Source organism: Anastrepha obliqua, chromosome 3 (assembly GCF_027943255.1).
Source record: "Anastrepha obliqua isolate idAnaObli1 chromosome 3, idAnaObli1_1.0, whole genome shotgun sequence".
Taxonomy (NCBI): domain Eukaryota; kingdom Metazoa; phylum Arthropoda; class Insecta; order Diptera; family Tephritidae; genus Anastrepha; species Anastrepha obliqua.
Window position 1 is genome coordinate 95,240,886 of NC_072894.1, and position 15,744 is coordinate 95,256,629.

General features: G+C 36.3%; 1 protein-coding gene across 3 annotated transcripts in view; it reads left to right on the forward strand.

Moving 5' to 3' along the window:
- The window catches only part of LOC129240372 (GATA zinc finger domain-containing protein 7), a 58,893-nt gene that overhangs the window by 7,483 nt on the left and 35,666 nt on the right, over window positions 1–15,744 (forward strand). For all 3 annotated transcript variants that reach the window (XM_054876132.1, XM_054876133.1, XM_054876134.1), the window contains exons 2-3: window positions 12,706–15,201; window positions 15,525–15,702. In XM_054876132.1, the coding sequence (XP_054732107.1) occupies window positions 13,270–15,201; window positions 15,525–15,702 (2,110 nt within the window). In that variant the 5' untranslated portion in view covers window positions 12,706–13,269. The remainder of the gene's footprint in view (window positions 1–12,705; window positions 15,202–15,524; window positions 15,703–15,744) is intronic.

Here is a 15,744-nt window from a genome sequence, read left to right on the forward strand (position 1 = left end):
CAAAGGAAAGAGCATATATCCAGCTATTAGAGAATTTTCATTTTACTTTTCGCCAGAAAAATATAGCACAATAATGTTGTTTAAAAAATGTATTCCTTAAATATCCTTGACATTTCCTAGGAATAATTGTAAATGCCATGAAGTGGAATGCAATGAAGTGGAAGCAATCGTCTGCAGAAAACTTTAGTGCTAATGTTGATAATTTAAAAAAAGAGGTTAAATATATATACGTATATAGGCATAGGAATATATAATATACACCTCAGCTGGATTATTTTAACAGTTTTAGAGCAATTTACAAAAGCAAAAAAAAAATAGTTCATAATAAAGTAATATGTAAATAAAGTAAATGGATATCTCTTTTACGTTTCCCCATTGAAATCTGAATAAAAAAAACATTATTATCACACTGAGTTATGAATATTAAAAACGCACTTTTGTCTTTTTGGGTAGATCTTCCAATATAGGACGAAAAGTTTTGGAAAAAGCCAATTTGAAAATTGCAATGCATAGTCTAAGCAATAATTTATTTATTTATTAAACAAACAAACGAAGAAACAAATTATGAAGGGGTGTTTTTCAAAACTGACAAAAAGAAATTGTTTCCCACAAATTTTCAACAAAAACAAATGTTTTTTTTCTCAAATAATGTTTTTAAATAATAATACAACATAGTATAATGCTTTTTATTTGACAATAAATTACATAGTACTCAAAGAAATAATTTCATCGTTTTATGAACAAAACAATTTTATATTTAATAAATACCATAATTTTCAATATTGAACAAATCTTAAAATTATAAAATGTTTTCAAGTTTATAAGTTGGATAAATTCTAAAGTTTATTGAGAAAGTTGAGCTCAGACAAATACGACAAATCCGTGAAGTGGGCAGTCCTATATCCCATCAATAATAAAAAAATTCTCAAATATGTTTTTTTTTTATTTATTAAATTCAATTTTTAAGAGCATATTTTATTTTAAAAATTAAAAAAAAAAAACGTTTAAATAAAAAAAATTAAAAATTAAAAAAAAAACTACAGATATTTCACTTCAAAAAAATTCATTGTTGAATAAATCACAAAATTATAAAATTTTTTCGAAAATTGTTTTCAGTTTATTTCTTATTTTCAATTAATTTCTCAAATACTTTTTTTATTCTAATTTATTAAATTTATTTTTTAAGAGTATATTTTTAAAAATTAAAAAAAAAGCTTAACTTAATACAAGTTTTAAGAATTAAAAACAAATCTATAGATATTTCACTTTAAAAAATTCTACACCATAATTTTCATTATTGCATAAATCACAAAATTATAAAATTTTTCGAAAATTGTTTTCAGTTTACTTCTTATTTTTAATTAATTTTTCATATTTTTTTTATTTATTAAATTTATTTTGTAAGAGTATGCTTTAATTTAAAAATTAAAAAAAAAAACACAAAATTTTTTAATTAAGAAAAAATGTAGATATTACACTTCAAAAAATTCTACACTATAAAAAAAAAAAAACTGTAGATATTTTACTTTAAAAAATTCTACACCATAATTTTCATCATTGAATAAATCACAAAATTATAAAATTTTTCGGAAATTGTTTTCAGTTTACTCCTTATTTTACGCAATATATTATTATTGAGGGTTTCTTGTCAATAAAGAAAGACAAATTCTAAATTTATTGGAAAAGTTGGGCTCAGAGAATTACTCTGAGTTCATGAAGTGGGCAGTGCTTTCTCAAATATTTTTCTTAAAGAGTAAATTTTATTTTCAAAATTAAACACAAAATTATAAAAAAGATGTTAAAAAGAACAAAAAAGTGGATACCACAATTTTCAACACTGAACAAACCTCAATATTTTTCTTTTTTTTTAATGTTTCAATTTACTTCATATGAAATTCAAAGCTAAAAATTTAAAAGTATTAACTACAATGTCCAAACTACTTTGCTCACTTGATACAAAATCGCTGTAATAATTTGCCGAAAAATGATGATGCGCTATAATTAATTTCATCTAATTTGTCTGAAATATTGTAATTTCCTAATTAAATGTAAAATATTTATAGAAATTCCCAAACAAATACATGGTATAGTATTTTCTCGATTCTCTAATGGTTTACACAATTGCAACTTTCAAAAAGCTGTCAACACGTCTACGTCCATTAGCGTGGACCAAATTGCCGACTAACACATTCGAGCTAGCCGCCCAAAGCCAGCACATTATAATTCAATCAGCAGTGGCAATGTTGAATACTTCTTGTAAAAACAATTTTTTTCACAAATTCGCTGTAATTACAAATCGTACATATTGTTGCTTGTAATGATGGAAAAATGTACGTACTTATATACATTTACGTAGGTAAATATATTTTTACATTTACCGCAGCTAATACCTTTATGTGCATACGAAAGCATACTCATATGTATGTAGTAGTAGGGAAGTATATTAAAAACACATGTATGATTTAATGTCCGCCTGTATGTATAATTCTATCATGAAACCTTCAGCATTTTTGTATTCAACCAGCCACGGCAAGAATGGAAGGGTTGAAGTATGTTATAGAAATATTAGACTGGATCGGTCCCCATGTAAAAAAAATTTAAAAACGCCTCCTATATTAGAGCGATTCCATGTCAATTCCTCTCATATTTTATTGAGAGGAAACGCTCAATGGGCTTCCGTTTAATAAGAAGTAAACTGGAAAAATTGAAAAAAAATTTGCCATTATGAAATTTATTCAATGTCGAAAATTTTGGTATAGAGTTTTTTAAGAGAAAGTTTTTGTAATTTTTGTGTTTTTTTTCATTTGTTAGGATAAAATATACTTAGAAGAAGAACCTTTATAAACTGTGTTTTTTTTTTTTTAATTTGTTAGGATAAAATATAAAAAAAAATAAATAATTGGCGCGTACACTTCTGTTAGGTGTTTGGCCGAGCTCCTCCTCCTATTTGTGGTGTGCGTCTTGGTGTTGTTCCACAAATGGAGGGACCAACAGTTTCAAGCCGACTCCGAACGGCAAATATTTTTATGAGGAGCTTTTTCATGGCAGAAATACACTCGAAGGTTTGCCATTGCCTGCCGAGGGGCGACCGCTATTAGAAAAATGTTTTTTATTAATTTTGCTTTCACCGAGATTCGAACCAACGACCTCTCAGTGAATTCCGAATGGTGATCACGGACCAACCCATTCGGCTACGGCGGGTTAATAAAATATACTTTCTTTATTTTGGTAAAAATTAACAGGCTTATTTTCTTTCTTCCTTTAATAGCTAAGACTATGCTTAGTAGTCAATGCGAAATTCTGTTCTAGCTTTGCACTGGTATGCGCCTTGAATACTACGTTCACTTGCAAATCGTTCCAAGCTTCGCCACGTAGATTTGTAAGCAGACACAAGGCATTTTGCACTAGTTTGCCGTGGGTTGATATTTGAATATTATTCGGAAATCCTACTATGAAACTTTCCGGGTCTATTGGGCTATTGTGAAAAACCTAAGAAAAAATTCTGAGTGGAAAGTTTTTCAAAAATGGAAAAAATAGTTCTTAAAAATTTTGAACAAAAATTAAACATTTTTCCAAACAACGTTTTTTTTTAAATTATGTAATTATAATTCGTTTTTTAAATTTTGAAAAGATTTAACAGGAACCAAAGATCTTAAACTTTAAATGACTATACGAGAAGGGTTCAATAACTATCCGTGTTAGAAGTGAAGACGCCATTTTATCAAAACATTTTTTAAATTTTTTAACATAGTCCCTTTAAATAATAATCAAAAAAATAGGATTTGTTGAACTCTCCAAAATACGCCTTTGTCTCGGCGATGGCTTCCACATTTCAACTAAATTTTTTTCCAACGAGCCATTTCTTCACGTTAGGGAACAAGAAAAAGTCGCAGGGAGCCAGAGCGGGTGAATACGGGTGGTGCGGCAGCAATTCATAGCGTAGTTCATGCATTTTGGTGGCGACAACTCCGGATGAATGTCCTAGTGCGTTATCGTGGTGAAACAGCACCTTCTTTTTCGCCAAATACGGCCGTGTCTTTTTCATTTTTTTGCAAAAGCGGTCCAATAACTCAATGTAGTATTGCCCAGTGCTTTCATTCTTTCTTTTTCTAAAAAATTGTCACTATAACCTTTCCGGCCGATGGGACTGTCTTCGCTTTCTTCGGAGCAGATTCACGAGACTCAGATTCAGATTGTTGCTTAGTTTGTGGTGTGTAATGATGAATCCAGGTTTCATTAACGGTGACAACTCGATGCGAAAATTCCTTCGGATCACGCCTAAATTACTCCAAGCACAGCTGCGAAGTTAACAGCTGCATCGGCTTGTTGTCCACCGTGAGCAATCGTGGCACCGATCGGGCCGACAATATTTTCATCGCCAACTTATCATGTAAAGTATTAATTGCCATTCCGGTCGACGCACCTATGGCCTCTGTTACTTCATGCTTTGTAATTAATTAATGTAACACTTCTTGATGAATATTTTATGATTTTTGAGGCATTTGATATTTTGCAAAAATATTGCATTCCGCTCTGTTTTCAACACTTCACTAGTAAAATATGATTTCGGAGATGTATAAAAACTGAAAAGGAAGTATAGCAATTATCGAACCCTATCAAATCAAATCAAATAGTAATGTTATGCAAGTCTGGACAAAAAGTTCCTTCAGGCGGGTTTTTGGATGATACCAAGAAAAACCAATTTTTTTCGAGTTAGTCACCATTTAAGCTAATTCTCGCGAACTTTTTTTCAGACCCCCTCCTCTATATGCTTTATATGCATATAATTATAATTACATTTTTATATACAAACATGCAATACAAACGTGTTCACTTACACATGCGTACATACATACAAATAATGGAAATGTTGGAAGTGGTCGCCATTAAAACTTGTTGGTGGCTCTCCATGAACCATTTTGCATGGTGTGGCTATGGAGCTTCTGACTTCTTGGCCACACAACTGTTTCGTAGACCCGGTGACGCCTATGCACAAACGATTCATCTCCACGTATATGTACATATAAACATATATTTTCAAATTTACTTTCACGATACGACTCTGCGCCCAATATGCCTATACATAAGTACATACAATAAATGCTCTCCCTTTCTTTTTCTAATTTGAATACAAAATAGAAGAACCTTGAAATTATTTTCAGCTGCTTGAACCGTCAAAGCGCTTCAACTTTGTATTTTAAAAATAATTATGGTGGAGATTGTGCAATTGCATTACAACATACATAATCATGTGTGCGTCATTTTAGTTGGTGTATAAAATGCGTCTACAGTAGCCATGCATACACACCTACGTACTCCAATTTGCATTATGCTTACAAATATGAAAATCCGACTAACTATTTAGATGAATGGTGGTTCAGCTGTTGGTGGAATAGTAGAAAAAGAAAAATGCAGGGGAGTGGATGTATTTTTTAGCTTGAATATTTCCCACTCAGCGAAACGTAGAGCTATGGTACGCACGTACATAGGAAACGGATTTATTTCCGGCCAGGGTCTACCACTCCAGAAGTAAAAGTTGATTTCAAAATATTTGATGTTGTAACATATATGTATGTAGAGAATGGGAGTGACTTTTTCATTCGACATCTGTAACAATGGGAACAGCTTGTGAAATGAGTGGGCAGAATTCGGTTGCAGAGTACTCGTGGTGAAAAAATTTCAAAGGTGACCTCTTTAACATACCATTATTTGGCACTGAGCTTATTTGACAGCTGATGTCACTTGAGATATGTTTACAAAACGAATGAGATTGTGTTGGTGATATGCAAAACAAATCAACCAATCACACTGTGTTACCGTCTCGTCTGAACAACGACTGATTGGGCGGTGAATATGTGTGAAACGATCGTGCAGAATTCGGTTCACATCACAATTTTCTTTTTCACCATAGCTAAATAGCAAACGTGGTAATCTATCACCCTTGCGACTATTCCTGTGACATGGAAGCAGAAGTTGCGCACACAATTTTGTTTTTCACCATAGTTAATGGCCAAACCTGGTAAATCTATCACCCTTCGGCATAGTTATGGACTTTGTTCCAAAATCTACCGGGGAAATGTATAAACCTTGGAAAGTTGCCTAAGTTGGAAAGTCTCGTATCTTCTACGATGAGGTATACTTTAAGTTTTGTTGATGCGATAATGGTTTAAATAATGCATATGTTACCAATTGTGATACTATCGTCTGGCGACTCGTTTTAAGCGTTTTGCATGCAGCAGATCCTGGAGTTTCCTCCACTTCTTCACATTTATTTTTTTACAGTGCGTTTAAGTTTCAATTATTTTACCAGAATTTATAGAGAAAGAAATGTTTAAAATTTTGCATATTACTATATACATATATATGTCCGGCATGTGAAGGACACCCTTTTTTGGGTGTTTGGCCGAGCTCCTCCTCTTATTTGTGGCGTACGTCTTGATGTTGATCCACAAATGGAGGGACCTATAGTTTCAAGCCGACTCTGAACGGCAGATATTTTTTTAAATTTACATTATCAAATGAAAATTACTTATTAGTATATTTACAGGGTGAACGATATGAAGTGTTACCTATTCAAAACACCATAACTTTTTTGTGTGAAATTAGTTTTTATTGATTTCAAAGACAAAATTGTTCAAAAATTATTACTTTTTTAACATATATTCACTTTAGCTCGATATGACCACCTTTTGCCTTCACTATAGCCTTCAAACGGTCAAAAAATGAGTTGTATGTTGCACGAATGTGATCTTGGGGTATTTTGGTCCATTCTCGTATAATCGCTTTTTTCAGCGTATCTTTACTGGCATATTTTTTAGTCCTCACCTTGCTCTCCAACATAGACCAGATGGAATAGTCTATCGGATTTGCGTCTGGCGAATTTGAAAGCCATTGTGTGGACGAAATGAAGTGTGGAACATGATTTTTTAACCATTCTTGGTTCACACGAGCTTTATGAGACGGTGCCGAGTCCTGTTGGAACGTCCATGGTCTACGACCGAAATGTTTGCGTGTTCGCGGCTCTAAAGCAGCTTCTAAAACATTTTCCCGATAATAAGTCGCATTCACTTTGGCACCAGGCTCGATAAAAACGATTGGAGAGCGTCCATTAGCGGTCACTGCGGTCCAAACCATACTTGCGATGGGAAGCAATTGCCATACGTAGGCTCAAATTCTCGTATGAGCGTTCGGTCAAGTAAACACGATCGTTTTGAGTGTTTATGAACTGCTCAATTGGGAATTTTTTTTCATCAGAAAGCACAATGTTAGGAAATTCGCCACGTTCGTGCAAACGCAACAACTCCTTTGCTCTTTCGCACCGAACTTTGTTTTGCTGGGGTGAAAGATCGTGGGCTTTGGAGCCCATTTTTCGATATGGGTTGAATGCTGTCTTGCGATATTTTCAGTTCTTTAGCCATTTTTCTTCCACTTGGACGTGATTTTCCAGCCAAATATAACGCAATCATATTATTACGTTTGAATTCCATCACAGAAAAAAAAATGCGACAAAACTGAGACGCAAATGCTTTTAATGGCTTATAAACAATATATTGAACTGTCATTAGAACAATTTTGACGTTGATGTCATGAGCTGTTTCACAGATACAAGCAGTGTGAAGTTGGTAACACTTCATATCGTTCACCCTGTATACTCGTATATGTATTAGGTGCAAATGTAAAAAGCTTCTAAGCAATATATAGCATTAATGGCATCAATAAGGAACAAAAAATATTTTATTTACACCAACTATAATAATTTTATCGAGGAAAGGCTTCCCAACGCAGTATTGGCTTAAATTTATTGCTGATCAAACCTCATGACATATAACTAACTATAATTGTTTTTCCATAGTGAAAACTGTTTAAAATTATTGTAAAACACGTAAAACTTTTAACTGACTTTTTATAAATTTTCACAACGCCTCTTTTGAGAAAGGCTTAAAAATACAAGATGATATGGGGTTAAAGCATTCCACAATATATTGCTCACTAAATTTTATTAAATATATATGTCTGAATTTTATGTTATGAATTTTAATTGAAATAATTTTTTTCAAAATATCTCAAGTAATTCGTATACGATTTTGTAACCAGAATTTAAACTTTAATCCTCTAAAAGCCCCCAACAACCTCCATTTTGAGGTTTTACTAGCTAGCGCTGATACTAAAATTTTGAGTTGGGTTAAAATATTGTTCCACTGTAAAACCCGTGTGGCAATTAATTGATCATTCGGCATAGTAGAAGTTATTGTATAAATATCGTTTTAGTCTCTTGCTCCGGCAAGTGTTTGCAATAATAATATGTTTTGTGGTAGTGGGAGAAAGAGAGAGATAGTAATAAATATTTTATAGCACACACATCGTGAATTATATAATTCCAAAGCAATAGCAATATAAAATAGATGATATTCGTAAATATCCAGATAGCACCAACAACAGCAAATTATGTAAATAACCCAATTAGTACCGAATGAAATTATGAATCGATTGATGAACATTTACTCGTATGTATGGTAAAAGATTTGAACCTGAAAATGACTACTGCCGTTTATTTATTTACTTAAGGTTTTATTGATATATTAGGGAAATAATTAAGCCAATCAATTATATAAACGAGTATAAGCAGACAAATCAACTTCAGCAGGAGGTCCGATTAACGGAAACCAGCAGGATAGAATGTTTAAATAAATTTGGCTTTGTGTTCTGTTTGTTTTAAAGTGAAATGTCCATTAAATTTATTTTACTAAGAAAACAACTTAAAAATAATTATTTTTGCCTAAAAGTCAAATTCTATAAAATGTATCATAAAAGCGACCGCTGAGACTGCTTGTGTATGGAATAACGTAGTTTACAATAAGAAGTAGCTGTCGCTTGCCATGCTTTTCTACAATGAACTGACCTTCAACGGAATAGCAACAAGTAAGAAGAGGACCCAATTAATTGTCTAACTGCCCTCTTGCGTCTCTGTTTCTCTAACTTTTTATCCGTTTGAAAATGCAAACTATGAAGTCGCAAGTTTATATCCATTCGCTGAGCTCTCCCTCACACATACATGCATACATATGTATAGTATAACAAATAACTGAGTGTGGTGAATCTTAGTCCCGCGAGAGCTGGGCAGCTGTGGAGCAGGCGCTGGGCTGATTCTACCTCATCCTCCATACAGCTGACGCAAAAAGGACTCGAAGTAATTCCGAGTCTCACGGCGAGTATACCGGACAGTGCCACGTGAGGATGCCCACGAAATTTGAGAGATGAGATTTTGTCATTCTCAGAATATCCCTCGAATGCCCCCCATTCAAACGTGGCCAGAAGGACTTCGCGACCTTACACGTTTGTGTACTTGCCCAGCGCTCGCTGAGTTGGTGCAAAGCCCATCCTTCCAGGAGTAGAGCGCAGGTTGTTAAGGGGATCCTGATCCTCTCCTTTCGCGGGTACACTACCTCACAGATACCTTGTCTGGCCAGCTCGTCGGCTTCGCAGTTTCTAGTAATGTCACTGTGACCAGGTACCCAAATTATCTTTATATCGAAGAGTTCTGATGCAATCGAGAGAGAAACCAGGCATTCCCTGACCAGTTTCGAATGCACCATAATAGAGCCTAGGGCCCTAATTGCCGTTTGGCTATCGGAGTAAATATTTACCTCACGCCACTTAATTATTCTGCAAATTTAGTTTATGGTATTTGAGTCTTATACTGCCTACGAATAGCTAATTTCAGTGCAGTGAGGCATCCTAGCGTTTCGAGAAACATTAGTTTTATTTGCAAGTTAGTAGTCGAGCATAAGCAAATCAAGATTAGCTTTCCGAAAGCTGCTAAACATTGCAACTGCACTAAGAGAGGTTAGATTTTCATTTTTCATAGCAAATTCGACATTAAGGGAGTAATAGGTGCCATTGGCTGCACCCACGTTGCTATTATTGATACGCAGTCTGCACAGGAGTTGTGTCCTATGAGTATATAAACCAGAAAGGATGCTATAGATTAAACGATTGCAAATTTTTTCATCTTTTACACATACATATATGAAATAATAGATTCAGGTAAAACTCTTATAAAACCAAAGTGTGTTTTGTAAGAATCTTTCAGTAATCATATTCAAATCGATCTCTAACGGCAATACAGTATCTGCTGACTGTATCTATTGGTTTTCGCCACCAAATTTGATGCACTTTTTCTGACTGCAGTCCACTGAATACTAAGTGTGATAGATTACCAAGTTTGGGCAATCTGCCACGGTAAAAACAAAATTGTGCGATCAATTTCGACTGCTACGTTACCGGGTACTCGGCAGCAGAATTCTGTTCGTTCATTTCAAATGTATTCACACACTCATCCAATCAGTCGCTGTTTAAAGGGTAACGAAGTAACATGAACGTAACGAGACTTCTGACTCCATAGCTAGGATGGGCTCTGAGGCCAACTTCTTTGGTCCGGAACCCGTACTGCCACTCCCTTCTGCAGCCATCAAAACCACGGTTAGCAAGCGAGCTTGGCAGGCTGAGAGAGGCTACAGATGGACTAAACTGATGTTACCTTTCATGTCCGATCGACTGTCGCAAATCTTCCTGTCATTAAGCAGAAGGGACGGCAGACAGCTGGTTGGACTGATGACGGTTTTGAAGTCTTTGGCACTGATCTATTAAGAAGCGACCACCTTGATGCACTTGGTGCACTGCACTTGCTAGTTGTCCCGTCAAAACAAAAAACATGAACGTATGCTGTGCTGATTTTTTCGTATCAACGCAATCTCAGTTATTTCGAGAACAAACCCCTATCATCACCCCGGGGACGTCAGCCAATCAGCTGATTCCTTCAAATTCGCTGAGAGTCGGTTACCGGTCTGATCTTGGCCACACCTTCTTAATACCCGAAATGCTTCAAGTCATAAAAATTGTCTTTCAAATAAAATCTCAAACGTAACAATTTGAGGCTGGTATAAACTAATGTATACCAGGTCGTAGTATTATCAGCCGGCCTTGCGCACATGTAGGGAATCAAAATTTTTACATGTTTTATTTTAAAACGTAATGTTTGTAAGGGGTGGCTCATCTGCCGTATAAATATTTCAATGAGTTGGGTTTTTGAAAAAATAGATCTTGTCATGAAGCAATAATCGATACCAATATTTCTGCAAATTTTCGTTCGGAAATATTTCTCAAATGGCAACCACGATTTCGTGTTTTAACACATTGTGTGCGGGACACGTAAAAATACGTTTTTCGCAAACTGTGGGTAGAGCGCGGATCACGTAGTTATACGTTTTTATAGATGGGTGGTAGAATAAGGGAAATAAAGATATACGGGTTATTAATGTTTGTTGTTACCCTTTCTCATACTTAGTATTACGATGTACAAACATATGCAAATCAAAATAATAACGGTAAATTGTGTTTAACAGTAAACATCATACTGATTTTTAATAACAATAAAATTCGCGCACATTTTTCAATAAATTACCCGCTCCAGCCGTAATGCACTGGCACAAAAGGCCCGACCACAATGTGTTAACTTTTCAACGTCTTTGGATGGTTGGTGAATAAACAGACTGGGCGTTTCCATTTGCTTTTAGTAATAAACAAAAATTACTTAAATAAAACCACGAAATTTTTATATTGTAATTTTATTGTTAGCGCAGACTTAGTGGGTTAGCGCAAGTATCATACTTAGTGGACTGATATGCGCCAATATTCGTTGGCTTTGAAATTAACGTGTTATAATTACGCCTGATACATAATTTTCGTCTACCACTAAGATCATCTCTGGTCCCGCTGTCATTCAATTGTCACAATGAAAGCATGAATAAGCGAAGAAATGTTATCAGGCGAAAAGAAGAGCGGCGCTGAGTGTTGCGCAAGAGCGCAGCCAGTCAGCTACCATATTTGAATGTTTGTAGATGATCCTATTGAGTATTTAGTTATGTGCGGGTGTGCATATATATACTAACGGCTGCAATTTGTGAATTGCGAACCGCGGATGAGATTAGTTACAATGATAACTCGGAAAAGCGAAAAGAATGGGTTCCAGTAGTTGGCTTAACATTTATGCTTCATGACGCCATGTAAAAAGTCATTGAATGTGGGGAAATTGCAGCTTTCAAGCGGCCCATCGCGATAACTTTTTCGGTTGATTGTTCGATTGTTTTGATTGTTTTTTGTTGACTGCTCTGTTTTTAAAATTTTTTAAATATTTATTCACTTTGTTCAAGGAAGAAGCGAGACCTTCTGTTAATGCCTAAATATAAAGTAATATTGCGGATGTCGTTTTAACTGTCAAAGTTAAGAAAGTCGATAGCTCCAAATGCCAAATGGACCACCCTCTACAGTATTTGAAAAAATGTATACGTTAAAAAATCTTCTTCATATAACTAAAATCATTCGCCAGGTACACAAAATTCAGTTCCTCCTCAATAGAGTCAGTTCTTAACTTGTTTATCTATATGTTTGCACTCTATTTCATATAATATTTAGCTGTAAAGGAATATGCCGAAATATGTATGTACTCATACATCTAAAATATAATATAAAATATGACGGGGGAGAAAATCACTACGCGAATATTATTGTGCCAAAAATATATTTATGTATATTTATAAATGTGAATGCGAAATATCTCAACACCTCGAAGTGTGCCCCGAAGATTGTGCGAAAACATGATACATACATACAAATGTATCCCATTATTATAGTTGCGATGATTTGCAGGTATTTCAAATATTTCTACAACACCCAACAAAGCGATTATTCTCAGAAATACAAGTTCAAAATCAATTTTGCACACGCAATACTTAAAATAAAATAAAAACAAAAGGATAGCAAAACAAGCAAAAACACAAAACAAAACAAAAAATAGACGCTAAATAACAAAAGAGAATAAACTTCGGTGAAGTGCCGTGTTTTCGTTGTTATATAATATATGCCAAAGTTTGCGAGGTCACTGAAATTTTAACAAGTTTTTTGTTGTGAATGTGTTTGTGTACATATGACATATGCGAAATTTCGGCCAAATCTACGGCCTCCAAACGCAAACGCAGGTTGCCCGATAACAGGTGGCACGCATTGGCGAAAAAAACGTACTGGCGATTGATGACAAATTGACGAGCAAATAAAAGAAAACGGTAATTAATACGGAATAGCAGTGCGCGAATCGCTAGAAAACACTTGGGGCAACACACTCGAACCTTGAGTTGAGCCAAGAGCCGTGAAAAGTTGTGTAGCAACTCAGTGAAAGTTTAGTGCTCCGAACTGGCGGTAATTAGTGAACAGGAAATGATGAAGCACGATAGCAGTATCAAGCCGATACCTATAGGGAATCCAAGCATAGCTGCCGGTCAAGTTTCAGGCACTTCGTCATTAAAGCGTGGACTGTGGCGAAACCGCAATGAGGTGGAAGCGCCAGTTTGCGCACGAAGTCCCATCACTAAGGCGTTTGATTTCCTGCCTTGGGGACGCAACAAGAAAACTGCTGACAAAACACAGCAGCAACAACCACAGCAGCACCAGCAAAAGCAGCAGCCAAAACAACAGCCATCATCTGCCGCAAAGTCAACAAATAGCAGCGCTCACACCAATACCAGCAGCACAAGCACAAATAGTAATGCCTCAACTACAATTGCGACGGATAAGGATAAGGAGGCAGGTATACATTACCATCGGAATATTTTTCGCAGCGGGGGTGGCCTTATACGCGACATTCTTGGCGGCGATAAGTTGAATAAAGAGAAAACCGGCAACAATAAATCGGAGTTGCCACTGAAAAATTCCACCCAGCGCCAGAAGCCCAAGCAGGTAGTAGCGAGAAACAAAAGTTTAGATATACACGAACTTATCAATACTGTTGAGAATGAATTGCGTGGGGAAAAGCAGAAGAATGGGCGTAGTCAGTTCATGGACGACACGTTCATTGAGAATATTATGCGTGCCAAGGAAGCTTACCGTCAGGCCAATAACGATTTGATGGATGAAGAAAAGCCAGAAGATTATAGATTTGTGGATGGCACCGATGAAGTTGAGGATGGTCGTCACGAACTGACGCAGCAAAGGCAACAACATACCAGTGATGAACAGCTAGAGTGTGTGCCCTCAGGCAGCATCAGCATTGGTGCCCCACCATCGCGACATATTCTCTTCAACGACGAGGACATTGTATATCTGATAAAGAAAGAGCTTCCGGTCAAACGGGAAATGAGCAAAACCAAACGTAAAGTATCTACCAACCATTCGCCAATGAACGAAAAGGAGCAGCAGTCCTATCAGCAATACCATCATCATTACCACCAGCAGCCACAGCAGCAGCAACACCAACAAAGAGAACGAGAACGAGACCATGAACGCGGAAGGGACCGTCAGGAACGTGGTGAAAGTGTATTGCGTACACGCTTTAAATTCAAGAAATTGACACCGGAAGGCACACCACTGCCGGAGCGTAGATCAACATCGGCTCAAATGCTCAACAATCAACAGAGTCACAATCAAAGCGACTACAATGGTGTTGAATATGCCCAACCCAATGCACGCATTTACCAGACATCAAGGTCGGTCATTGATAATTATGGCACAAACCTCAGTGATTGTGGAAAGCGTAGCATTCTGCAGCGACAAAACACTTCACCTGCTCTAATTAGTTTGGCAGGAGAAAACGGTAGTGAAAACGGAAATGGAGGCAGCTACAGTCCAGAAAATCGACGACGACACCATCAACTGTTTCAGCGTGGCGAGCAACGTGCACAGCTGCAACGCCGGAAATCGTTCACAGACTACGACAACTCAGCACTAGGCAATTGCAGTTCCAGCAGTAGTATGGCAAGTGGCGGCGGCAGTGCTGGTGCGCCCAGCACCGATCCACCGCGCGGAGAAAAACCTCGTAAGAAGCTCTCCTTTCGCGAACCAGTAGCAGATAAGCCACGAATACGACGTCGTAGCTCACCCCTACAGCATCCACAATATATCGGTGCCGATGGCAAAATACATGACATGGATGCGACAGACGCGGCTGGTAACACTGCAATGGACTTGAGTAATGGGTTTGTCAATACGAATGCGAACAAAGTGAGCTGTGATAATTTGAGTCCCGGCAGCAATAGCACAGCTTTAATGGCCTTACCTGATAACCGCAATTACACTGCTCAGTTGAGCAACATAACCTTAGACGCAACAGGAAACTGTTATATGGATAATGCTAATTTAACATTGGATTTTGAGGTGAGATACGAGATACTAATAGTGAGCAGGTAGAGATTAAGTAGCTAATTCAGTTGTTGCGTGGACAATTGCCGGATGCGCAGTAATTGTTAATGAAGTTTAAGGGAGCGAATAAGATTCACTGAAAAGGAGAAATTAAGAGAATTAGGGGTAGGATTGCAATTAGATAAGCAAAGTCATTGCATTGTCACTGGTTTCGATTACACTTTTCTCTTCTACACTAACTGCACATTCCACGTACAAGTGCGTGCTTCTGCGAGACTACCATTGAAATTTTCTCATTATTTAATTAATATCTGTTTTTCTTTTTTTTCAACTTTCAGTCACAGGCGATGCGAATCGTACGCACCGTCGGCCAAGCCTTCGAAGTATGTCACAAGTTCAATCTTCATAAGAATTCCTTGGATCACAACGACGAACGCTCGGATGTCTCATCGGAGTTGCTAGATGTTGAACGCATTTCAGAACAGCAGTTGACAGATGATGAGGTGGACAAAAAAGGTAAGTCTATATCAAAAAACAAAAACAATTTTAAAACATATT